Raw genomic sequence first — 18,156 nt, 5'->3', positions numbered from 1 at the left:
GCATCTAATCCAATCCATCCCCTAGACATGACATGCCTTCACATCCCGCATGTCCCAGCATCAAGGTCACTTTCTGGATTCTGGCTCTAAGGGAGACGTCCCCTCTGTTACTTTCTCTCATAGCTCCCCATTCTAAGCACATTTTGTTTAATAATTTTCTCTCTAATTCATCAACTTTTGGGTCTTGGCACAATGTTTTCTTAAGAATGTGTCACAGGAGTGCCAACATTTTGACCTCTTGGTCATAAGGGCACCCTCCAGGGGCCTTTGGTTGCTGCGGTCCCTGAGGCCGGTCATCTTCAGCATCTAAAAGCCTCTTCCAGTTATCCCTGCGAGCCACACAAATAAGATTTTCTCTGTGTGCCTTGCTTTGAAGACTGGGAGGCCTACGCCTTACACTTCTTATGGGTAGGGTCTGTGTTTGGGTTGTTCATACCTATGTTTTTACCACACACTATAGTGTCTGGCACACAGTGGGCACTCAAAAACTATTTCTTGAAAAAATAAAAGGTTTTATGGTGGTGATGAAGATGGTGCAGTTGATAAGGGTGATGGTGAGGATGGTGATGGTTGTGGTGATGGTGGTGATGGTGGTGCCGGTAGTGCTGATGGTGGCAGCCATGGTGCTTAAGAAAGACTTTGGTGGTGGAAACAATAGACTAAGAGGACCTAACCTAGACGGTTGCGTTAAAGACCTTGGGTAAAGAACGGGTCTGCCTTTTTCCTCTGTGGCAAACCTGGAAAAATCAACTGAAGGTAGATTTTGGAGGAAGGGTAATTGCAGCTGTTTGGAGAGGGGCTGCTGAGGATTATCTGCAAGCTTGGGGACCGTCGGGCTCACAGCGTCCCTTCTCACTTCCTCAGTTTGTGGGAAGGCCACCCTCCCTCCCGCACACCAAGCGGCCTCCCGCGTTGCGGGGCTGAACGCGAGGAGGAGGGGGCGCACCGTGGGGTGGGTGTGCAGCAGGAGCTATGGAAGGGCGGGCGAGGGAGGACCCCTGATGCAGCGGGTGGGGAGTGGAGGAGGCGGTGTAGGGTGGGGGGCAAGCAGGGATGGGGTGGGAAGGGAGATCAGGGCAGGCTGGGCAAGTGCTGGGGGTTGATGGAGAGTGAGGCAGGGGGTAGGAGGGGAACGGCCTGGGAAAGAAGTGAGGAATGGGATGAGAGGGTGCGCTTGGGCTGGGTGTGTGGCCTGAGGGAGCAGGTGAGACTCTGAGGGGCGGAGCCAGGGACGGTGGGAGGGATCCGAGTCCCGGGCAGGGGTTCTAGACTCCAGCTGGGCCGTGCGGTCAGTGGGAGTGGGAGCTGGGTCATGCGGGTGCCCTTGGGTGCGCTGGCGGCCGCGGCGGCGCTGGCTGGGGCGCTCAGCTTCGTGCTTCTGGCTGCCGCCATCGGCACCGACTTCTGGTACATCATTGACACCCAGCGGCTGGAGCGCGGAGGCCCGGGGGCTCAGGACGGTGCGTGGGGTGCCAACAGCAGCCAGCTCGAGCCTTTGAGCTCGCACTCGGGGCTCTGGCGGACCTGCCGCGGTAAGGGGCCGACGGGGACCCGGCCGGGGCTGCCAGCGCCCCCTGCGCAGCGCCCTACTTGCCGGGGGACCTGTTGCTGGGCGCGCACCCCTTCTCCAAGCCTCCAAAGCCCTAAACGCGGTGTCTGGGGTTCGGGAGGGAGGGTGGTAGGCAGGGAGCGGCAGCCGTCAGCATCCTTCTGAGAGGTGCTGTCCTCAAGAGCTCCCGGAGTGGGGGGTGGGGGGCATCTGCGGCCGGGTTCCCAACTCTGGGGCGCCAACCAGTGCTCACTCTGCCTCTTCCAGTGCAGAGCCCGTGCGCGCCACTGATGAACCCCTTTTGGCAGGAGAACGTGACGGTCAGCGACTCTAGCCGACAACTTCTCAGTGAGTCCAGGGAGGGTTCATGGTGGGGAGAGTCCAGGTCTGGCCACCAGTTTTGGAGTTTTCCTCCCAACGGTGGGCGCGGGCAGGGCGGAGGGCGGGCAGGACAGCTGGGCTGTTTCTGTCGGGGGCGAGAGGAGCCAGTTCGGGCGGGAGCAGCGGGCCGGGCCTCTCTTGCTCCACGCCTACCGTGGGGCGGTCTAGGATTTACTTGGCAAAGGTTGACTACAGGCTTTCTGTTCTCTGGGCACCGTGCTGATGATTACGACCTAGGCCTTGTCCTCCAGAAGCTCAGACCGCCGGGGGAGACAGATGCCGGACGGCAGCATGAGGGAGGGTGACTGATCCCAGAGAGACACCTAAACCAGGCTGAAGAGCAGAATGCTGACAAGAGGGGAGGTCTTATCCCCTCGACCAGAAGGCACGTCAGCCTTATTTGCAGCTTCCCTGATGATACAAAGGCGCTTGACTGTGGCAGGAGTGGAGCGTTTGTCCCACAGTTCTCGGGAGGGAACTCGGAGGCAGAGAACAGGCCCCCCTGTAGCGGCCGGTGTGTGGGTCTCGGTGATGGCTGATTTTCCAAGTGCCTAGCACAGTGCTTGGAACTCAGTGAAGGTGTAAGGACTGAATGCAAGAAACCAAACAGGTTAAATGAACACTTGTGGAAGGAGGGGGATAAACAGTTCAATTCATTGAGGCTTTAGTGGGCTAGACATGTAGCTAAATCATCTATGTCTTCATTTACTCCCCACAGCTTCCATGATCATCTTCACTTGTCCAGTGAGAAATGCGAGGCCCAGAGAGGTACCCTAGAAAGGATCTGATGAGGCAGTGAAGGCTGAGTTTCACAGACATTAAAAATGTGGGCAGGTGTTGATAGACTTACCAAGGCTTGTCCCTAACTTGGCCCGTGACGGCTGACAGGATCCCTCTCCAACTCCACTCTCCCCTGTGGTCTTTCCTCTCCAACTCTGCTGGCCTTGGGCCCGTTCCTGCAACACGCCAAGTTTCCTCCTGCACAGGAACTTTGCACATGCCATTCCCTCTACCTGGAGTCTGTCCACTCCCACCTGCCAGCTTGACTTGGTCAAGCGCCTACTCCTACTATGGGCTGTGTGACATTTGGGGGATTAAAATCGGATGCCCTCAGTAGGCTGTGAACTTCATGAGTGTAGGGACCATGCCTATCTTGCCACTGCAGAATCCCCAGTATTTAGCACAGAGCCTGGTATAGAATAGGCCTTAAACCAAGGTTTGCTGAGTAGGTATAAGAGTGAATGCAGACTATATTATGTTAGAGGTGGAACTCAATATATCTGTTCAATGAGTGAATGAGTAAATTAATGAACCGGAACTGTTTCACTGAAGTCCAGTGGCATAGTGAGAAATATTTAACAGTTGGCTCTCTGGGGAAGGGGGCCAGTCTTGATTTGTTGCATTTGCTGACTTCTGTCATGTAAATGTTTCTGCTGTGGTCAATTCGAAGCTATCAAGATAATGTCAGCTGGCTCACAAAATTCTTAAAAATGTAACTGTTGGCTCTTTGAGCTGATATGATCCAGTTCTAACGTACCACTACATAAAGTCCCACTGAAAGAGACATCCTCCAGATACATAGAACAGGTGGGATGTTGATGAAAGACAGAGGTACCATGGACTCTGTTCGCAGCCAGGAGGAACTTTGGTTGTTCTTGAAGCACTGTCTCAAGAATAATCAAGGGTTCCTGTTCTTGAAGTGAGGGAGGTGAGGGTCAAATCCCAGCTCAGTCCCTTATCAGGACTCTCTGGGAACCTCTCTGAGCCTCACTTTCCACATCTATCAAAAGGAGATGTAAAAACCATAAGTGGGTGTGGGCAGGCTTCCACAAACTAGCTGTGTGAAAAAAAATTAACCTTACCTTGGACCTCACAAGGTGGCTAGTTGTTGTGCGATGTCTATGCTGCATGAAAGAGTGATTCAATACAGAAGTACTAGACACATAGTAGGTGTTCAATGAAAGCAAGTCCTATTGACCATTTCTTCCAGCCTTTTGTAGATGCAGCCACATCCATGGAGTGCCAGTTCTTTGCTGGGCTGGGGGCTGGCGTTTAGCCTACTTGTCACATCTATGGATAAATTGGGTGGTTAACCACAGTTGGCATTGGTCTGGCTTTTTTGTGAAACTTGGTGATGCAACAACCCTGCATGCTCCAGGATTTTAAAAAAGTCAGGCAAAACTCACAGCCAGAATCTGTTCAATTATTCACCCTCTGACCTGGGTCTAACCCTTAGCTTTACTGCCAACTAGGCATGTGACCTGGACAAGTTTCTATACTTCTCATGGGCAAAATGAGGATAACTGTAATTTCTCTTCATAAGGATATTGTGAGGATGAAATGGGAGAGTGTGTTTAGAGAGCCTCAGGCAGTGGCTGGCCCCTGTAAGTGTGCCTTAAGTGGCAGCTGCTATTATTACCATTCTATCATCCATGGAAAAGAGCAGGATGCCCCTTCAGACCGTGTGCTTGCTGCAAATCACCCCTGGAGAAAGCTTTTCCCAGAAACTTTTTATCCCCAGAATGAATTTTGAATCTTGTTCAAGCTCTTTTATTACGTGAAGACATTTCATTACTTGAAGGACCTGCTGCAGAGACTGTGAAGGAGAGAGGCCAGCTGTCAAAGCAGCATGTTTTCCAAGTCAGCTTCCTGGACAGACCCTAGTGCGGGTGTATGGTGAGAATCCTGGATTTGTCCTCCAAGAAAGCCCAAGCAGGTAGACCACTTTAGTGCCCAGTGAAAATCCACTTGGTCCTTCAGATTAGCTCTGGGGATACCATGGCTTTGGTTCCTTGGTAAGGAACTGGAATAATTTTTGGTGGAGAGGGGTCATCCAATTCAGCACTGTGGAGAGAGAAGAGCCATAGTCTAGTTGTACCAGCAGGAGTGAGTCTTTTGGTGGCAAGTGAGAGAAACTCAAATCATACTTGTTTAAACTTGTTTCCTAGTCCATGTAACTGGGAAGCTCCAACCTCTGGACTTTCAGAGAACTAAAACTCAGTTTCTTTCTTCTCCTCTATGGGCAATGTTTCTGCTTGGGTTCTGCGTGCAAATCCTCTCCAATCTTAGCAACTCAGTAAAAGGAGGCTTTCTATTTCCCAATAATTCTGCAAAACTTTCTGGTAGGCTTCCCATTGGACCAGATTAGATCACATGCTCAGGCCTGAGCCAATCCCTGTGGTGGAGGGGATGGGACGTGCTAATTGGCTGGGCTGTGTCATGTGCTACTTGTAACAAGGATGGGATCGGCTATATCATAGATAAAAGCCTATCTTTTATCAGCTGTGTGACTTCTGACAAGTCCCCTGCTTCCATGAACTGGCTGTTTTGAGATGAAATGAGGTCACATAAGCAAAGCACACAGTGCACGTGGCACTGGGCACAGTAGGAGCTCAATCAGCATTTCCTCTTCCTAGTCTAAGCCATATTGCTTCCCTTAGCCTCAGGCTTCTTATCTGTAAAATGGAGCTAACTTTCACAACAATCCTATGAGGCAGGTACTATTGTTATCATCCTCACTTTTCTAATGAGCAAAACTGAGGCACAGAGAGGTTAGGTAAGTGATCAAAGATTGCATAGTAACTGGTAGATCTGGGACTTGAACCCAGGCAGTTTCCACCCCTTTAGAATGATGCTACACTGAGTATAATTTCAGTATATTATAATTTCAGTATATTATAAGTATATTATAGTGCTACGACCAGAGGCCATGTCAGTCCAGAGGAGGAGCTTCTAGCTTGTTTCTTGGGCTTGGAGTCCCACTCTGCCACCTCCAGACAGGCAACCAGAGATGAGGAGGAACAGTCAGTGCAGAGGTACAGGGTAGGGTGGAGCTTGGTATGTCCCAGACACAGCTGGGAGGCAGAGTTGCTGGAGGGTGGGACAGAAAGTGCTTCTTAGATGCACCTTGCGTCCTCGCCATGCCTTACCCACCCTGTCATCTCCTAAGAGCCAGGAGGAAGGTCAGGCTCGGCGTTCTACAGATAAGCACCCCAGACCCACAGGGATCAATGTCTTGCCCAACAGCAAACCAGTGGCAGAAGGGAGGGCTAGTGACCTGACCTGGCTGTCCTCTGAGGAGGCGAGGTTGTAAAATCACAAGATTGGTTTCCCATGTTGCTGGGTGCTAGATTGTTGTAGTGGCATGGCCAATTAAAACCAGCCCTCCCACAGGGCCTGGGCCAGTCACTCACAGGAGATGAGGCGGCAGGGACAGACAGGAGAAAGGTTCGGGGACACAATGGTGTTAAGAGGCTGCCTGGGCCCAGGAGGAAACTTAGTGTGATGCATGCATGGCTGTGCTGTAGGCAGGGAGGAGGCAACAGGCGCCTGGGGTCTCCGCTCCTCCAGGCATAAAGCCCCAGGCATCAGGGTGCCCTCTTGTAAGTCAAGTACACAGTCTAAACTAAAACAAAATCCATATTCAAAGTAATTCCACTTCTTGGGATTTCCCATGAGAGGCTTCTAAGAAGAGGTTTACCATACCGTTTTTGTAACATTGAGAAACAAGACGCAGCCTCAGTGCCCATGTGTGGAGTTACGGCCAAGTGTTTACATGTGTGTTATATTCATTCTATGGTATATTATGTGTTCTATAAAAATAATATACTAACATGCATAGAACACCAAGATATACTGCAGAATGAAAAAAGCATGTTCAGAGTGTTATGAGCAGTATGGGGGACCTCTCCCAGGCCCCCAATATGATACCTTTTCTATGGATATATGCCAAAGTTTTAGGACATATCTTCCTTTTATATTCCATTAGGAAAGAAAACAACTGCTCATTATAAGTGTGAGATGCCGTGTGTGGCCAAACACATCCTGTTCTCAGATATGTTAAAGTGTGACCAAGTCTGCATCTCGGGGAAATAGGTAAATATATGGGAGGATGGGTTATATTATGAGAAGACACAGAAAAAAGACTGGAAAGGTGTGTCTCCAAGCACTGCTGGAGGTTCACTCTGAGAGGAAAGGAAGAAAGGAGCTGGGGGTGGCCAAACAGGTTTTCTTGGAGTTTTTTCTAAGAAGAATGTTATATATTGTTTTCAAACAAGCCCCAAGAGGGAGAATGCTCTAGAGGTTAGGTTTCTCCCGAGTCGGGTGCAGGTAACTATTTGTGACCCTGCCCTGTCTCTCCAGTTGCAAGAGCTGAGATATGTATGTGCTTCTGGGTATCTCCTGCTTTAGCGTCTTTACAAATTCTGCCCCCTCTTTCGGGAACTTCTGCCCTTCCTTTTGTTCAGTTAGTGCCTCCTCATTTGTCCTCCAGGTCTCAGCTGTCTCCTTGACACCCAAGCCCTTCCTCACTCCCAGGCTGAGTTAGATACCCCTTGTCTGCACTCTCGCTCCCCTTTGTCAGCCTCCTTTGTTGGGTTATTCCAGCTCCGACACTTCATAGCTGTTCCAGCTTGAGCCACTGACATACATATGCACCTTGAACCCCAGTTTTCTAATCTGTGAGATGGGAATTAAAAAGTCCTACCTGGCAGAGCCCAAGGCCCTTGAAGACAGGAAAGAAACAAGTATTCAAACGTTCAAATGCAACAACAGCTTGGCAAAGTCAGAAGATAATTTATGGTCCAAATGACAGTGGAGAAAACAGGCTTTTGAGAGGCGATGTAATTTGCTTGGTAAGAGGTGGAGTCAGGATTTGAACTCAGCGCTTTGCTTGTAGAGTCCTGATTCTCCCATGTCACCACAGTGCATATTGGAGATGATGAAGATGAATGGGACACAGTCTCTGTCCTCAAGGGGGCTCAGTTCTGGTGACAACAGACTCAAGGACAAATATTTTTTAAAAAATTAAAAAAATGTTCTTTCTTATCAGGCTTAATGGGACTGAATGTCTTTGAGCCCATCTCAGAGTCTCAAAGTACATTGACGAGGTTTGAAAATAAAGACAGTGACATTTCCCCTTGGAAAATGGTTCCTAAGATGCTCTTTTGCCAGAGCTTCTGATGTTTCTGAAGGAAAGATATGTCCCTGCTGTCTTTAAGAGCAGAACTATGAAAACTATACTTGCACAACAATAAAAAATTTTTAAAAGACTAGTACTACTGTTACTTAGCTCACCACCTGGGGGCTCTCTGATCTCGCAAGCATCCTGGGAGCCTGGTTTTCCCAATGTTCTGTGACCAGGGCCACAGTAGAGCAGTTACAAGTTCCCTTGGTGTGAACATCTTTGCTTCTTTTTGGGTTTACTTTCTTTTTTACTTGTAACGCAGCACTTTTTTGGTTTTGTTTTGTTTATTTGGATTCCACATATAAGTGAAGTCATTTATTATTCACTTATAATAGTGAATAATAGATTCTCTTATAACAGAGAAGCCAGTCTTTCTCTGGCTGACTTATTTCACTTAGCATAATACCCTCTATGTCCTTCTATGCTGTTGCAGATGGCAAGATTTCATTCTTTTGTTACGGCTGAGTAATACTCCATTGTATATGTACACCACTTCTTTTTTTTTTTTTTTTACTATATTTTATTGACTATGCTATTACAGTTTCCTGATTTTTCTCTCTTTGCTCTCCCCACCAAGCACCCTCAAGTCCCTCTGGCAATTCCCCACCTTTGTTCATGTCCATGGGTCATGAGTATAAGTTCTTTGGTTACTCCATTTCCTATACTATACTTTACATCCCTATGGCAATTCTGTAACTACCTATTTGTACTTCATAATCCTCTCAGCTCTTCACCCACTCCCCCACACCCCATAAGGCAACCATCAAAATACTCTCTATCCATGATTCTGTCTCAATTCTTCTTGTTTGCTTAGTTTTCACTTTTAGATTCAATTGTTGACAGATTTGTGGTTTTTGTCATTTTATTGTTCATAGTTTTGATCTTCTTTTTCTTAAATAAGTCCCTTTAATATTTATTGAGTAATGGTTTGGTGATGACGAACCCTTTTAGTTTTTTTCATATCTGGAAAGCTCTTTATTTGCCCTTCAATTTTAAAATGATATCCTTTCTGAATAGAGAAATCTTGGCTGTAGGTCCCTGCTTTTCATGACTTTCAATATTTCTTGCCAATCTCTCCTGGCCCTCAAAGTTTCTTTTTAGAAATCAGCTGACACCCTTATGGGAACTCCCCTGTAAGTAACTAACTGCTTTTCTCTTGCTGCTTTCAGGATTCTTCATCTTCAAGTTTTGGCATTTTAATTATGATGTGTCTTGGAATGGGCCTCTTTGCATCCATCTTGTTTGGGCCTCTCTGTGCTTCCTGGGCTTGCACATCTTTTTCCTTCACAAATTTGGGGAAGTTTTCTTTCATTATTTTTTCAAATGGATTTCCAATTTCTTGCTCTTTCTCTTTTATTTCTGGCACCCCTATGATAAAAATGTTGGACCTCTTGAAGTTGTCCCAGGCTGATTATACTTTCCTCATTTTTTTGGGGGTTCTTCTTTCTTCTTCTTGTTCTGATTTGTTGTGTTTCGCTTCCTTACATCCCAAATCATTGATTTGATTCTTGGCTTCATCCACTGTACTATTTTTTTCCCTGTAACCTGTTCTTTATTTCGATTAGTGAATCCTTCAATTCTGACTGGATCTTTTTTATGTCACTGAGGTTCTTAATGGTTCTGAGTGGTGGTTGTTGTATATTTTAGTTGTAATTTTGATGTGGTTGTGTGAAGAGGCAAGCCATGTCTGCCTATGCTGCCATCTTCACCACTTTTTGTTTATCTATTTGTTTATCGATGGACACTTAGATTGCTTCCATGTCTTGGCTACTACTAGTAATGCTGCAATAAACATGGGAGTGCATCAGTTTTTTTTAATTAACGTGTTGGGTTTCTTCAGATAAATACCCAGAAGTGGAATTGCTGGGTCATAAAGCAGTTCCGCTCTTAATTTTTTGAGGTAACTCCATACTGCTTTCTACAGAGGCTGCACCAATCTGTTTCCCACCAACAGTGCAAAAGTGTTTCCCTTTCTCCACATCCTCACCAACACTTGTTGTTTGTCAATTTATTGATGACAGACATTTTAGCAGGTGTAAAATGACATCTCATTGTGGCTTTAATTTGCATTTCTCTTATGATTAGTGATGTTGAACATCTTTTCATGTGTCTATTGACCATCTGTATGTCCTCTTTGGAGAAATGTCCATTCAGGCCCTCTGTTCATTTAAAAAAAACCTAAATTTTAATTTTTGATTCTTTATATATTTCGTATGAGTTCTTTATATATTTTGGGTATTAACCCTTTATCAGATGTATCATTTGCAAATGTTTTCTCCCATTCAGTAGGTGTCTAGTAACAAAGCATTTTTGAGTCTAAAAGATCTCTTGCATTTGAGCACACATTTGCCCTTGATGAAACCATGACCTGCCAACATTATTACTAATGTTAATTCCATGACCTGCGAACATTATTATTAATATTCATGTTACAGAGTAATCTTAGCTATCATCTGTTGAGTTCCTACTGTAAACTGTAATGGATGGGAAGGTGCCATCCCTCCCCCTTCTCAAGATAGGTCCACATCCTAACCCCTGGTACCTGGGAATGTGAACCTATTTGGAAGAAATGTCTTTACAGATGTAACTAAGGGTCTTGAGAGGACATCATTCTGAATTAAACTGGTGGGCCCTAAATTCTATAACAACTATCCTTATAAGAAAAGGAGAATCACAGAGAAGAGAAGATTGTATGAATATGGAGATAGACATTGGAGTGAGGCTGCTCCAAGTCAGAGGATATCAAAGATGATTGTCAGCAACCACCGGAAGCTAGAAGAGGCGAGGAAGAATTCTCCCTGAGCGTTTCTGGAGAAAGTGTGGTTTTGTGGACACCTTGGTTGTGGACCTGAGGCCTCCAGAAGCGTGAGAGAAGAAATTCCTGCTGTGTTTAAGATACCTCATTTGCAGTAACTTGTTGCAGCAGCCTAGGAAACAGGTATAACCCTAGCATACAAAGAGGTGCCCCTCCACTCTCTACCCACCCTGGTTTTCCATGTCACTGTGCTTATTTCCAAGTTTGTAATTATCCTCTGTTTTCTTGCTATTCTCTCTCCTGGACTGAGGACAGGGTGTCCACAGTGGTGCCCTAGGCTCTGCAGTAGAGCTTAGCCCTTATCAGAGGTCTATAGGTATTTGTTTCTACTGAGATATGGTTGGAGATGGGTACATACCCAAAGAGAATGAATTGTTCCAAGACTGCACTTCTGAAAAATTAAGAAGTAACAAAGACACATGAACAAAAAATAGCTAAACTGAATTTCAGCAGGGGATCTTACAACGCTCCCAAAGGGAGCCTGTTCTTACCAGGCTTTTAATTGAATACGTACATCAAGTCAGCTTGCAGGGTGTCTGGGGACCCTGCATGCAGGCGTCAAGGCTGAACCTGCTCTGGGAAACCTCATTAATTTCTAAATGAGAAATGATTTCATTTCTCAGCCATCGTGTGGAGGCAGGGCCATGCAGGCTCCAGGCCTTTGGAACCAGGTTTTCACGCCAGCTCTTTGCTTCTTTGCCTAAGATTTTTCTAAGAAAGGAAGGAAGGAAAGGGAGGCTGTCAGAAAGAAAGAGCATAGGTCTTGTCTGCTGAATCACATTTTCTCCTGCAACAGTCTTGGGAGGGAGATTGGTGTTTTCTTAACTCACCGTGGACAGTGGCATTTAGGAGGTTGAAGACAGAGCGTCTGGCCACACTGGAAGTCAGACTGAGTTATTGTCTTCACCTTCTCTATTGTTGGCCGGCTTATGATTTACATAGGACTCACTGTACAGGATGCAAACCGAATGCCTTACATTTCTCTGTGTTGCCCCATTGTTCTTAGACATATCGTCCTTATGACAATACCATGAGCCAGATATCATTTCCTCCCTCTCATAGGTGTGGCAACAGAGCCCCTGAAGAATTAAGGGTCATGTCCAAGCGCCCACTCAGAGCTCAATTCAAATGCTAATCATCTGTCTCTGAAGTCCAGATTTTTAACTGTGAGGTCATCTCACAAGCTTCCCTGGTTTCTTTTTTTCTATCTCTTAGAAACTGCCTCCCAACAACCAGCCTCCTAGGAACCACAGCAGGGAGGGAGGAGGACGGGTTGCTCAGGGGCTTTTTTGCCGTTTCATTTCATTAGGCATTTCTTCTCACTATCCGCTGGCCAGAAACACGTGGTCCTGCCTAATTGGAGGTCCTGGGTAGTGTAGTCTTCTTCTTCATGTCCAGGAAGGAGAAGAAAACAGACATTGGTAATCATTGGTAATGTCCATGAAAAATTCCCAATTTATTTTAGCATAGTAACATCCCTACTACAAGATACATGACCTTTGTAACCGTATTTTTTCAATTTCCTTCTTGACAGAATTGGGTGTTGGAGAATAAAGAAGGCAAAGTTTAAAAAAACACTCGCATATTTAAAGATATGTTCCGTCACTCTCTCCTTCTGTCTGTCTAACATGCACACACATGCACACACCCACAAAAACACACCAGAGCTTCATCAAGAAACACAGGTGCATCCTAAATACATTGGGGGAAAAAAAGAAACTGCCATATTTTTATTGCCTTAGAGCCACACTGTCTATCTCTTACTTAATTAGGTCAATAAATACCTGTTGAACACTCCCCATATCTTAAGAGCTCTACTAGACACTCAGAGATACTGTTCTACAAAAGGAGACAAGATCTGGCTCATTAAGGAAATCATAGCTGAACAGGTGACACCGAAAAGTGACTTAGATGCCTTCAACCCTAGGAAACATGCCAGGACAGGGTGACAGTGGGAGCTGAGGGGGTACAGAGCAGGGGACCATGGTAGGCATGAGTGTAAAGAAAGACCTCTTGGAAGGAATGCTCCTTCACTTGCTCTGAAGGATGAGAGGAAGGTATTTATTTTCATGCCTATCTTCTTACCAAAAGGATTTAAAGGAGGCCCCATACCCAGCTCATGGTAAATGACCAAGAGCTATTTGGTAAATGAATGAGTAGTGAAAAAGAACTTTGCAATTGTTTCCCTTTCTGCCTTGGCTGCCAGGAAGCTCAGAGCCAAAGTGAAGGCAAATGTTTAGAACTTGAGACCTTGAAATCCCAGACTTCCTCCATCCTTCTCTCACCTAAGCCTATCTCATCATGGGTCTTGACTTTCAAAAAATTCATTTTGTAATGCAAGTTCTGGTCACGTCTTGCAATGTAATGTGTCACTCTTTTCCATCACTCCATGCCCCTCTCACTGGCTTCCCCCAGGGGCCCCATCTCACCAGGTACACTCCCATCATGGACTTTGCACCTGCTCCTCCCTTGGCCTGTGACCTCTGCCTTCTTGCCCTTCATGATGCATAGCTTCCCCCCTCATCTCTTTCAGGTCTTTACTTGAATGCCACTTCCTCCATAAAACCACTGCCCTAACCCCCTCTCTGCTCCATTCACTTCCCTCTGCAGGCCATTGGTCACCATTTTTCAACTTTGTCACTTATTTATTTGTTCACTGCTTGACCCGACTCACTAAATATCAGCCACATGAGGGAAGGAGTCTTGGTGTGTTTGTTACTGAACCAGCCATGCCAATGTGCCTGGCACAAAGTATGCACTCAATAAATGTGTACTGAGTGAATTAGCGAATGAGCGATAACCATACCTACCTCACAGGGGGCATGAGGATTAAGTCTGATGCTTATACAACACAAAGCCTCAGTAACTCTTATTGTGATTATTATTCCAAGTAGTAATGGCAGGGTTAATTTCTCTGCCCGCTGGCATTTGGGTACGGGCCCATAGGAGGTGCTCAGGAAATGTTTGTTGACTAACTGGAGGGTGTTCATGACACTCCTCTGCCCACTGTCTTCCCTTCTCTCCTCAGCCATGCACGGGACCTTTGTGATTCTGCTTCCGCTCAGCCTGATCCTGATGGTGTTTGGGGGGATGACAGGGTTTCTGAGCTTCCTCCTCCGAGCCTCCCTCCTCCTCCTGCTCACAGGGACCCTCTTTCTCTTTGGAGGTGGGTGCCCACCCTACATGGGGCCCAGGCTCCAGGAGGGGTATGCATGAATCTCAGCAGGGGAGAGTTCCAGGGTCCCATCACCTCTCTGAACTCAGTTTTCCCACCTGTGATATCCTAGCCAGAAGGGATGAGCTGTTTCCAGCCAAGGCCCCTGGATCCGTGGCCCCCAGAGAGGAGCAGAGGGGTGGGAGCAGGTTCTGGGAACTGCGTGTGTGATTTGACCAGAGAAGCCACATTTAGAGAGCTTCCGCTTTAGGCTGCAGGGGTCAGGAGACCCTCCCTTCAGCTGCCTCACTCTCATGGACACCTGTCATTCTGACAGATACTGCTTTGATTGATTACAAAACTGGCAATACTGTTTGGTTGGCAGGCTAGAGGCTCTCGGAGATGGGCCCAGCACATGGCTGGGCCCCTCATGTGTGTTCTTAGACCCTGCTTCCTGTGTGCTTGAAATCGCCCTCCTTTGAACAAGAACCGGAGCAGTGATAACACACACACTGCGAATCCGCCATGGGGGAGGGGGAAGTTAAAGAAATGAGCAGAGGTGGAAGTATTGTGAGATCTCCACCAACCACCCACTGTTATTATTAATATTGGTGTTAATAGTTCGCCCAATGGCTAAGTCTTGAACCCCACACTGCCCAGTGGAACTTCCTGTGACGGTGAAGTTCACTGACCTGCACTGTGCAGTGGGGGAGCCACAGACCAGACTGTGGAGTACATGGCCATGGCAGGTGCCAACGGAGGGCTGCGCTGTTTGCTTAAATGAAGCTTGAACAGCTACCTGTGGCCGGTGGCTACAGGACTGGACAGCACAGCTCTAATTGCTTATCTTTGAAGATACACCTTGTGCCCTGCGCTATCCTCGATGCTGGGGAAGCCAGGATAAGGCCCCTGGAACTCATATCTTGTTGGGACAGACATACCAGTTAAGTCATTTCACAAATAAATGCACAATTGCAGGTCTGAGTCAGGCAGTGACAGAGGGCTATGTGGTTCTGTGAGGCCACAGGGGGGACTTGACCAGAATGGACATATAAGCTGAGATGTGGGGAGGGAACAGAGTTAATTGATGGTAGGAAGAAGGGAAGGGAAGCAGGGTGTGGGGTGTCTGGGGCACTGGGGTGCGCTGTGGGCAGAGGCCCTGGAGTCATGGGGAGGACGGAGCTGGGAGAGGGCAGTGTGGCTGGGCAGGGTGGGCAGGAAGACAGTGGTGCTGAGGGCTGATCTGCTTTCCTTGGTCTCCCTGCAGCCCTGGTCACCCTCGCCGGCATCAGCATCTACATTGCATATTCCGCTGCTGCCTTCCGGGAGGCGCTGTGTCTCCTGGAGGAGAAGGCCCTCCTGGACCAGGTGGACATCCGCTTTGGCTGGTCCCTGGCTCTGGGCTGGATCAGTTTCATCGCCGAGCTGCTCACCGGGGCAGCGTTCCTGGCAGCGGCCCGCGTGCTCAGCCTGAGACGCAGGCAGGACCAGGCCATCTGAGCCTGGATACCTCATTGTGGTGGGAGGGAGGCTGACCTGGGGCCTCTTGGACCCACCTTGGTGGGCTCTGGCCTCCTGAGCCATCAAGACCACCAGTGGAGGCCAGCCTATGGACTGAGCTCCGGACCCCGCTGTCATCTGACAGCCTGTGCTGCCTGAGGCTGTGTGTGCTGTGGGCTGAAGGAGGCCGAGGGAGTGCAAACCAGTAAATTAACAGAAACTAATGTTCACTCATAAACAGAACTTTACAGATTGTAACTTCCATGTCCCTGCTCTGGCTTCATTTCATCCTCACCTCTGCCCTGTGGATCACTTTCTCTTTCTCTGTTAAGGAAATGGGAGACCAGAGAGGTTAGGTGAGTTGCACAAAGATGCCCAGTGAGCTAGTGGCATATTCCTCCATCCAGAACACTGCTCAATCCTTTATCAGCTTTTTTGAACAGGTTCATGGCTAGATGTGGTTACCCTGTGTGACTCAGATAGGTTAACTGACCAATGGCACAGAGAGAAAGGGATACAAATATAACTGAAATTCAGTTCTGCCTGATTCCAAGATGACTTTCTTTCCATTGCTACCAATTCCTGTGCCACTCAACTTTCTGTCTGTGTTTGAGTTAGGACGTGGCTGCTGCTTCCTGTGTAGTCTGGAAAAGTGTAGACTGAGTGGATTGCTCACAAAGCCCACCCTGGGTGAGTGAACACGGTTGCAAAAATCAGTTACTAGGCTGGGGAAAAGAAATGGAAAAATTGTTTCTCCAAGTGAGGTCAACCACGCTAGTGAAAACGTGGTCTTTTCTGCCATCTGCTGGTCATATTGTGGAACTGCGCCAGAGATACGCTTCATTAACCCGTCCCTGATCACATGTTTTCAGCCCTCTGGGTGCCCAGCAATGACTGGGGCAAACACTGCAAGGCAGGGGTTCTCGGCTGGGACGATCCCTGCTCCCTCCAACCTGAGACATTTGTGTGGAGACATATTTGGTTGTTACAACTGCGGATGAGTGCTACTGGCATCTAGTGGGTGGCAGCGGGGGATGTTGCTCAACATCCTACAGGTCAGGTTGTAGGACAGCTCTTGCAATGAAGAATGGTCCAGTCCCATACGTCAGTGGGGGCACGATGTTGAGGCATCCAGCTGGGGTAATGAGAATAAATAAGAAAAGAGACCATGTGTATGCCCACGGAACAGACAACTTGTGGAAAAGAATCCTGTTCATTCAATAAATATTTATTAAACACCTACTGTGTGTCAAGAACTATTCTAGGGTCTGGGGACATGCCGGTGTGGGTGGATGGAAAGATCCCTGCTCTCACTAACCTACATGGGGACAGGTGATAAACACATGAACCAGCAGTACACATGGGAGATTTGGATAGTAATTAGTGTTGTAAGAGCATAAAACTGGCTCATGAGATGGAGGGTGGCCAGGAGAGACACTTCAGCCAGGCAGTCAGGAAGGGCCTCTTGGAGGAGGAGGCATTGTGCTGAGACCTGGATGAGGAGGCTGCGATGTGGGGAAACAGCAGACCAGGCGGGTGAGTGCAAAGGCCCTGAGCTTGTAACAGGTTTTTGTGTCTGAGGGAAAGGAAGGAGAGTTGAGGGAGAGTGGTGGGCGGTGAAGTGTGAGAGGTGAGGAGGAGGGAAAAGGTGGGAAGGGAGTGCGTGGTAAGGAGATGCTGATGATTGAGCAAGCGTTGGAATACTCCATTCCGTTCCATTTCTTTCCCTGCCATTGAGATTGTATTTTGAGAGCAACGGGAACCTCTCTACAGCAGGGGTGTCAAACTCATTCTCACCTGGGGCCACATCAGCCTCCTGGTTGCCTTCAAAGGGCTGAAATAATTTTAGGTCTGTATGGATGCAACTACTCCTTAACTGGTAAGGAGTTGAAATTACACTCGGCCCCTTGAAGGCAACTGGGAGGCTGATGTGGCCGCTGGTGAAAATGAGTCTGACACCCCAGCTCTGCAGGTTTTCAGCAGCCGGTGAGGAGGTGCACAGGTGTTAAGACAGTGGTTCTCAACTGGGCTGCATTAGCCTCACCTGGGAACTTAAAGAAGATTTCTAACAGTCGGGCCACAGCTGAGCCCAACAGAATCAAAACCTCAAAGGTGGGCCCGGGCACTGGTATTTACCGAAGTTGCCCAGGTGACTGTGTTGTTTGCTACTCCACTCCCTCATTCAAGTATTTGTTCATTCAGCAACTATTGCTGGGTGTCTGATTTGCCAGGTGCTGTTTGGGGAACTGGGGATTTGATTTAGCAGTGAATCAAAGTGACAAAAATGCCCTCTCAGAGCTGTCACGTGTGTGTGTGTGTGTGTGTGTGTTTGACAGACAGACAAACACTAAACATTGTGGATAAAACATAGGGTATGTTACCTGGGAAGAGGTTCTGAAAAGGAGCAGAGAAGGGGGTAGAAGGTATGTGGGAGTGTGACTTGGGCAGTGATTATGATGTCCCATAGTGTCCTCTGCTGAGCGGGATTTCAGAGGCTGGTGGTACCTCTTCATCCCAATTTCACACTGATTCAATTCAATAAGCATTTTCCAGGTCCTACTGTAGGGTCAGGGAGGGGAGTCTCCCTGGAGGCTGGACAGTCAGGGCTCAGTGAAGAGCCAGCCTCCATCTCCCACACTGACTTTGGGGACTTTCCCTGGAGAAGAACCTTGGGGCTGAGACCTTGTGGGAGGAGCCAGGGAGCTTGCAGAGCAGGTCCTGTCACCCCCACTTTGCAGATGAGGAGCCTGAAGCCCCAGAAGGAAAGGAATTGCCCTGGGGGCCCCTGCAAG

At 47.8% G+C, this 18,156-nt stretch overlaps 1 protein-coding gene across 9 annotated transcripts; it reads left to right on the top strand.

The window, feature by feature from the left end:
• The first annotated feature begins 1,270 nt into the window (after nucleotides 1-1,270).
• On the top strand, nucleotides 1,271-16,595 carry TMEM114 (transmembrane protein 114). 9 transcript variants are annotated; one of them, XR_005082237.2, is made up of 4 exons: nucleotides 1,271-1,532; nucleotides 1,817-1,897; nucleotides 4,512-4,646; nucleotides 10,477-10,827. XR_005082237.2 is itself a non-coding variant. In XM_053671517.1 (4 exons), the coding sequence occupies exons 1-4, from the start codon at nucleotides 1,313-1,315 to the stop codon at nucleotides 15,362-15,364; spliced, it is 600 nt and encodes a 199-aa protein (XP_053527492.1). In that variant the 5' UTR covers nucleotides 1,271-1,312; the 3' UTR covers nucleotides 15,365-16,595. The 9 variants fall into 9 exon arrangements, 7 of the variants coding, with proteins under 7 accessions (XP_053527492.1, XP_036999364.2, XP_036999369.1 ...); XR_005082238.2 differs by lacking the exon at nucleotides 10,477-10,827 and adding an exon at nucleotides 6,699-6,747; XM_053671517.1 differs by lacking the exons at nucleotides 4,512-4,646; nucleotides 10,477-10,827 and adding exons at nucleotides 13,739-13,876; nucleotides 15,132-16,595 and having other exon boundaries at nucleotides 1,271-1,460.
• Nucleotides 16,596-18,156: the final 1,561 nt, after the last annotated feature.

Source organism: Artibeus jamaicensis, unplaced genomic scaffold (assembly GCF_021234435.1).
Source record: "Artibeus jamaicensis isolate MK-2021 breed Jamaican fruit bat unplaced genomic scaffold, CSHL_Jam_final contig_700, whole genome shotgun sequence".
In the NCBI taxonomy this organism is placed as follows: domain Eukaryota; kingdom Metazoa; phylum Chordata; class Mammalia; order Chiroptera; family Phyllostomidae; genus Artibeus; species Artibeus jamaicensis.
The sequence above is the reverse complement of the archived record's forward strand: the minus strand, read 5'-3'. Positions and strand labels throughout refer to the sequence as shown.

Bases quoted from the DNA above. Each gene is read 5' to 3' on its own strand.
- TMEM114 (XM_037143469.2), top strand. From the start codon at position 1,313: ATGCGGGTGCCCTTGGGTGCGCTGGCGGCCGCGGCGGCGCTGGCTGGG. The intron at 1,898-13,738 runs GTGAGTCCAGGG...TTCTCTCCTCAG, and splicing joins CTCTAGCCGACAACTTCTCA to CCATGCACGGGACCTTTGTG. The intron at 13,877-15,131 runs GTGGGTGCCCAC...GTCTCCCTGCAG, and splicing joins GACCCTCTTTCTCTTTGGAG to CCCTGGTCACCCTCGCCGGC.